Genomic DNA, 8,336 nt, shown 5'->3' with positions numbered 1-8,336 from the left:
GCTGCAGAACCCCAACAGTTCTCGGAGTTGTTTGATGAGGACTGTGATGCCCATACGACTATGACCACTGAGATAAGATTAAGGTTTGACAGAGTTGCAAAAGCGTTGCAGGAAAGTACTCACCGGGAATCCTTGTTGGTGGATAATGTGGCTGATCTTGAAAAGAAGCTGGCAGATTATGGTGGAGCAGCATCTGCTCTTGGCACTTTGAAGGAGAAAGAAGACCAATTGAAGTCCCAGGAAACTACTTTGCATGCCAGGAATGAGGAGATTGCTAAGCTGAAGGCAGAGCTACAATCAAAGTCCATTGAAGGTGCCAGGATGTTGTCCCAGTCCCAAGCAGACAAGTTGTTGATTGATGATCTTTCCAAGCAGTTGCAGGAGTTAAGGGTTGACCGTAACAGGATTGTGTCTGAGTATGTCCCATATGTGTGCAGGACTTTGTTGGCTCATCCCGATGTATTGAAGGCAGTTGGTGAGGGCATATCGGCAAACAGGCTAGAGGAGAGGTCGAGAGTTTTAGAGGAATTCAGCCAGGAGGGCCATGTGGACTTGGCTACCCGTCTTGATTATGACGCAGCGGCTTCCCAAAAGGTTGAAGCTGCTGCAAAAGACTAGGAAGATGCCAGGTTTCCTGTCATTGCCTTGTTTGTTGCTCACCCTGATTTGTCCATGGATCAACTGGTTGTCTTGGAAATTTGAACAATTTGATTTGGTGGCTATGTAGCCTTGGTCTGTAAACAATATAATCTTCTTTAGCCCCCCAGTCTATCTGGGTTTCTTCTTTTGGGCCTGCGGGTCATTTGGACAATTTTAACTATGCTTATATTATGCACGTATATTAGCTTCTTATCTTCTTCAGGTGTTTGCATACCATTCGTATGTTTGATAGATTGTGTACTTGCTTTGCTAGCAAGTAGATATGTGTGCTCTTTGCCTCTGCGGCAGTTCGAGCGTATTCTTTTAGATTTGTGCATTCTACTTTTTGAGCAATGATGCATGTATATAGTGAAATCATAGGAGTATGATTGCAAGTGCCTTGTTTGGCATTGTTTTGGCCTTTAAATTCTTTATAGTCATGACTTTGTCATAAAATCATAGGAGTATGATCTTTGCCTTTGTTGGCGTTTATTGAAATTATGTGTGTAAGGTTGCGATCCTTCTTCACCATGAATCATAATTTTTATTTTATTGAAGCATAGAATAGTACTAGATATACGAAATAGATAGACTTATTCTGCTTTGTGAGTGCTATTTTCGAGTTCTGGGTCTTCTTGCTTTTTTATTTCCATTTTGTGGAATGTATTTGCAAGTTCCCCTTCTTCTCTCCCTAGCCTCTGTTTCTTTGTTGGCATACTGGTGCCAGTCTGTCCATGAACTCTGGGTGGCTCGAAACTTCCCCGGAGGCTTGCTATCCCATCCTCCGTTTGAAATTTGACCATGTTGTGTATAACGGAGGGTATCATTCCGAAGTTTTGTAGTTCTTGTCTTCCCAGGATTGCATTGTAGGGCGAGTGTCCTTTGATTAGCATGAACGTTAGCTCATCTGTCCTCCTACATGGTCCTGCAACAATCGTGACTGCTAGGGTAACTTTTCCCGCAGGCTCTGTTTTGTCGCCAAAGAAACTTATTAGCCGAGTCCCTGGGGGTGATAATGAGAGACGCAGGAGTGGGTTATCCTTTGGGAATGCATGCTCGTATAGTATATTGCAATCGCTTCCATCATCAATGTGGATTTTGTCACCCATCGTTCCTGTAGTATCGCTTTGATCATTATTGGGTCGTTCGAGACATTTGTTCCCAGTATTGGTGGAAATGAGATTTCTCCCACGCTCTGGATTAGTTCGTCAACCCCTTTTCTCTTCTCGACTTGTCTTTCTCATCTGATTGTGTAGATTGTTGCCTGGGTATTGTTGTATTTCTGCTCCCCAGACTCATCTGCCTTTGGCTTTCCCTGTTGTCGGATTCCTTTTACCAGATGCGCCAATTTTCCTGTTTTAATGGCTTCATCAATGGCTTTCTTCAATTGCATGCACGAATTGGTGTCGTGCCTTGTGTCATTATGGAAATCACAATATTTATCTTTATCCCGTCTTCCTCTTTCACTTAACTTTGATGGGGTGAGGAATGTTTTTCCTACTGCCTCTGTGAGTAATATTTCCTTTGGAGTTTTTGTCATTTCTGGCAGTGATATGTTATAATCTCTTCTCTTTTCTTCTCTGTTATATGGGCCATATCGTTGCTGGTCCTTATTTGATTGCCACTTTCCTTTTTTGTACCTTGTGTCATCCAAATTACTTGCTCCGATTTCTTTTGTGTCCAGGAATTTGTGGGCTTTCTTCTTTGCTTCATCAAACGTCTCTGCTAAATCTGTATTTAAACATTCGACCAATTCTCTATTTCGGCAACCGTGTATTAGCCCAGAAACCGTTTGTGAATCTACTAGACCTATGATTTCTTGTGACTCCACGGTGAATCTTTCTATGAAGTCCCTAGAGGTTTCACTTTCTCTTTGTTTGATGTTGTGGGCTGCCACATGTGTCTTCTTGTGTTTTTTCTGTTGACAGAAGTGCGATAAAAACTTTGTTTTGAGTTCATCAAAGCTATTTATCGATCCTTCTGTCAGACTACCCAGCCATTCTCTTGCGTCGCTTGTTAACCCCATTCTGAATGCTTTACATGCCACTGGTTCGACCCAGTTTTGCATTTCTGCTGTCCCCTCAAATTTTTGTAGGAAATCATCAGGGTCGTCCTTGCCATTATATGTCCCTAGGTGTGCTGGGTATTTCATATTTGCTGGCAATGGGTGATTTTTATCCATTCTGTAAATGGTGATTTTACTGGGATCCTGCTAAGAGTGAATGGGCTGGGTGTGTTTTGTTGATATGATTGTGGAGTTTGGTATGTGTTTGGTCCCCAGGTATTTGTGTCGTAGGTGTTAAAATTTGGTCCCCCAGACTGATAGTATTGCCTGTACTCTTGGTTATATGCCCCCGAATTATAATGATAATTGTAGTCCTGACCTGGTTGTGGTCCTGTATGATGATAGTGCGTCCCTGGGGCTTGTCCTGGCATTTGGAGTCCTTGTTGGGGTGGGTGTTGGGGATTCCCTGTCTGCACCTGCGGGGTGGTTTGAATCGCTTGGGCCCCGTAGGCTTGAGCATAACCCTGGGGGAAAATTTTGCGCCCTTGGAATGTTAAGTGCCTGTGTATTGGTCAAGAAACCCTGATTGAATTGGCTTTGCGAATTCTGTTGGTACCCTGGCGTGTTCATCCCCTGGCCTGTGTTTGGGGGGTGTTGGGTAAATACCCCCTGATTGGAGTAGCCCTGGTTACCAGTTCCTTGTGCCTGATATTGTGGAAGTGAATTTGTTGAGTACTGGGGATAGTGGTATACTGCGTATAATGTACGTATCCCGGCGCATTATGTTGTTGTCCTGAATTCGGCACTCCTTGTGCAAAACTATGATTGTTCTGGTTGTTTGAACCTCGGTTGATCTGCCCCTGGGTGTTGGATCCTAGGTTTGTTTGTCCCTGGGTGTTAGGCCCCAGGTTGATATGACTCTGGGTGTTTGACCCCGAGTTTGTTTGACCCTGGGTGTTAGGCCCCAGGTTGATATGACTCTGGGTGTTTAACCCCGAGTTTGTTTGACCCTGGGTGTTAGGCCCCAGGTTGATATGACTCTGGGTGTTTGACCCCGAGTTTGTTTGGCCCTGGGTGTTAGGCCCCAGGTTGATATGATTTTGAGTATTGTTTTGCGATCCCGCTGCATTGTTTGGCCTTTGGACTCTTGATCGAGGATCGTGTGGTTGCCTTCGCCTTCCGCTTGGCGGTTTGTCGCCGTCATACTCATCATATTCTTCATCGAAGTTGATTGCCCTACCTGCCAATTCTCCTGCGTCTTGAAGACGTCTCAGAGTGCTCAAGATGCTGGTATAGTTTTGCCTTATATATGCATCGTTGAGCGGGGGTTGGGCTGATGTGGAGGCATAGGTTGCCCCTCCTGTTAAAGGTGTTATGGGTGTGCCATCTTGATTTCGATTTAGATCTATGTTTTCTCCACTGAAACCAGGTGGCGGCCTATTTTCCTTGCTCATGATTCTAGGTTTTTAGGGTTTGGGAAAACAAAATTTTGTAGATTTTGCTGTTCGGAGAATGTCTCGCGGATGGCGCCAATTGTTTGTACAGCCAATCCGTTAGCCTAGAAAGGAAGAAGGGGGGGGGGGGGGGTTTGTGGTTGTTCGTTGGCGATTCCCTTCCGGTAAGGTGTGAGAACCTTTTGTACGCCAAGAAAGTGTGTGTGAGATTATGATCTCGACCTAGCCATCCTTCCCCCTATTTATAGGGGGTTCGTGACTTATTCCCCAAGTATGGTTTGAATAGGTTTAATCGGGCCGTGCATATCTTCTCTAAGAATAAGGGATTTGATTTGATCTTCTTTCCTAGAATATAGGATTCTTGATAAATACAAATCCTTTCCTTGTTTACCGAGAGCGATACGTACCCTTTGATCGTACCCTGCGTGATTGCATCTGGGTGGGTACGTCATCAAGTTATTCACCCCGCGCGTTACTGCGTGGTACGTTTTTTATACAATAAAGGTTTGGTAAATTTATGTCAAATATTCGAACTCAAACTTTAAAAATAATAACTGATTAACCATCTAGCAATAACATTAAAAATATTGTAAAGGAATAATAAGTCGTATAAAAATACAAATAATCAAAAACCAAAATTTTAAAAGTAAAACCATAACTGTATGCAAATTGTATTATGAATACATGAGAACCCAAAAACTTAGTGTCAATAAAAATGAAAACGAAAATTTTGATGTAGGATAGAAGTTAAAAGATGAAAACTTTCATTAAAAAAAAAACTAAACAATAACTATACTAATGTTTTAATTGTAACATGAATGTAAGACGTAACGATGATAAAAGTTATTGTGTAATAAAATTCCCATATGTATAAAAAGACAAATGAAAATAATCAAAAGACCAAATGTTTAAAAGTAAAACCGTAACTTTGTGAAAAATGTTTGATGAAACATGGAACCTAAAAGTTTAGTGTCACGATAATAAAAGCGAAAACTTTGATGTGAGATAAAAGTTAAGAAATATAAATTATAGAGGGTTAAAACGAAATTTGGTAAAAATTAAGGGGGTTAAAACGAATTTTGGTTAAAATTAGTACGTGTTTTAACAACTTGTACATTTCACACATAAAATACTTGTACATATACATAAGTTTTTAGTATATATATATAATGTGATTTTGATTAATCTATTTTTACTTTTGGTTGTCTATTATTGTTTTTTTCTAATAGTATTTTTGTTTGTTCTTTGTTCTTCTTTAGCATCGTAATTGTAACATCTACAATCTAAAATAATTTTATATTTTATATTATATATTAACTAGATTAAATATGCACGTTGTACATGACTGACTGAATATATATATTAAAAAATATAATAACTGATAGCTACATTATATTTAATAATTTATGATAATATAAAAACTCTCAGATTACGTACGACTGATGTAAAGAATAAAATTATAGTTTATGAGTATATGATATACACCAAATATGTTAAAACATGACTAATAATTATATAAAAATATTATGATATATATTTATAATAAATAAACAAAAATAATATAACGTATATAAATATCTTTGTACAAATGTAATGTTTTTAAAAAACATATATAGAATATTTAGAAATATATATACTTAATTATCAAAGTCTTAAAAAAATTGTACTTACATGATGACAATATCACAAATATTAGAGTAAAATTATTAAACTAATAGTAATAGAAAAAAAAGATAACTATAGTGTTTTGTAGCAAAGTACATGCCAAAATGCAACAAAGCTCCAAAACACATCTCAAAATATTCTAGGATAAAAATCATGTAAATGTTAAGTTGGAGTAAATTTAAGAGTTTAGTTTTTTAATTTTTTATTATTAATTAATGATGATTAGGATAAATAATAATTTTTAAAGATATGTTTAAAATTAGGAAATTAATGTAAGTATGACATATAATGAAAAATCCTACATGTCATTCTCTCATAATGACCAATTAATTAAAAAACTATCCTCTATTAATTATATACTAGCTTAGTAACCCGCATATTACGTAAACAGATAAAAAAAATTTTACTTTAATTTACCAAAAAATATTTGTAAAAAAATGTATATATATAAAACTTAAAAGAAAGCATGTAACCAATTCACTTGCAGCTAATTAAAATATTTAAAAGTGAAAATATTTAATGAAGGAATAGAAAATCAAAATTTAATTAGATATGATGTCATAAATTAATTAAATAAAAACAAATAACTAATAAGAAAATATCTCACAATGACAAGTAGGTTTTCCTTTAATAAAAATGACATTATCACAATTTTCTTTTATTTAGATAAGAGATAAAAATATATATAAAGAAAACATATGTTATTGAAGAGTATGATGACTATATAAAGACAGACACTATATAAAGTATTGTATATTAATTGTGATGAAATAGCTGAAAAAACAAAAAAAAAATATGCATGACTAACTAGTGACTTACAGATAATGAATAGATAAAATATTGTAACTTAAATAAAGAACTGACTAATGACTAAAGATGTCCCAACTTTCAAAAAAAAAAAACAAACTAAACATGTCCCGTAATTTCATAAGCTCCATCATTATCATCTCTTATCTATACTATTTATTAAAGAAAATATCCTCATATTGAAAGTTACATGGGGAAATGTATAAAATGTCCTTCCGTGTAATATTTTAATTTAAATATATAATATTTTCACTTAGCACTTAGATATTTTCATTTACACTACCCCTTAACATTAATGATTACGTTACACTATCAATCTTTTATTTTTTAAAATATCCCCATTAACCCTTTATATCAATAATCTACACCAATCGACGCCTCATCTGTCACCAACCGTCGCACCTGCCACCACATCGTCGCCGCCACAATCACCGCCGCATTGCGCGGGTAACGTGCTAGTATTAATAAAAGAAAATTGTTTCTAGAATTTTTTTTCCTATGTGGCAAGCTCATGTCCCTTCCTACAAGTGCTTTTACAAAATTATGACATCATATTTGTTATTTCTTTTTTTTACTTTCTATAAATTTATTTAACCTTAAACATTATATATTTATAATTAATTTAAGAAAGATATATCTCATTAAATAGAGTATTAAAATAGAGTATTGAATATATTATATTGTTTCTTAAGTTTAACGGAAAAAAATATAACCATATACAATTAATATATATCAATAAGTCATATAAAATTATCGTAAATTTAGTATTTAATTTACAGTGTTTAATCATTATTGCTTGATTCATTATTATTCATACTAAAATTCTATAAAATATTTTGAAAAAAAAAAACTTTAGTTATTTTTTAATAAACATTATTTACAAAACTTTTATTAAAATTCCCGGATTGAACCCGGGTTAATTAGCTAGTTTATTCTCAAAATGCTAATCCTCATCATATAAGTTCTTTTAATTTAGTCATTCTTTCAAATTATAGAAATCATTTATAGCAACTATATATTAGTTATTTATATTTGTACAACATTGCAAAGTTTCAAATGATTTTCGTATAACCGCATTAATGACAGACGAAAACATGATAGTTAGACCATGCGGTGTGACCATGCGGTGTGAGGCTTTTCCCCACCGCGTTCCACACCCAAAACGCGGTCCAAACGCCATCTACATTGCCCCTCGATCGCGTTCCAACTAGTCAAAAGGGGATGACCGGACCAAAACCAACGCCTACAAATTGCAATTGTATTTTGAGCTTTCCTCTTCCCCATGCTACCAACGGCTCCTTTGACTAACTTTTTGCTACCATTAATCCTCTTTTTTCCTATATAAACCCACCCTTTTCACCATTTTCTTCCACACTATAAGCCATATATCATAAAAAAAACACACTTTATTCTTTATATTTCCATAGATCTCAACAATCCGTTGTCGTCAAGCGAGAGTTCGACCGATAGCTCATCCGATAGTTCGAGTGGTTCATCCGAGCTAGACGCGGCCATATCGAAGGCGGCCATCTTGGCCGTGAATGCTATGTTCGACGCTGTTCGTGGCGATGATGATGATGAGTATGACGATGATGACGATGAAGTTGTAAGACCGCGGTTTAAGAGACGGGTTACTATTGTGCGTAGGCGTCAAGAAGACGAAGCTCGACTCATGCGTAACTATTTTGTTGACGAACCGATTTACAATGCAAAAATGTTTAGGAGGCGCTATCGTATGAGTAAGCGGTTATTTCTCCAAATATGTG

At 36.4% G+C, this 8,336-nt stretch overlaps 1 protein-coding gene across 1 annotated transcript; it reads right to left on the bottom strand.

Annotated features, from left to right (window-relative positions):
• Positions 1-1,879: 1,879 nt before the first annotated feature.
• On the bottom strand, positions 1,880-2,821 carry LOC122608936. Its single transcript, XM_043782006.1, has one exon. The coding sequence runs from the start codon at positions 2,819-2,821 to the stop codon at positions 1,880-1,882; it is 942 nt and encodes a 313-aa protein (XP_043637941.1).
• Between the last annotated feature and the right edge of the window lie 5,515 nt (positions 2,822-8,336).

The sequence above is a fragment of the Erigeron canadensis genome, chromosome 7, assembly GCF_010389155.1.
Source record: "Erigeron canadensis isolate Cc75 chromosome 7, C_canadensis_v1, whole genome shotgun sequence".
Taxonomy (NCBI): Eukaryota; Viridiplantae; Streptophyta; class Magnoliopsida; order Asterales; family Asteraceae; genus Erigeron; species Erigeron canadensis.
Note: the sequence above shows the minus strand (reverse complement) of the source record. Positions and strands in the feature narration are given on the sequence as shown.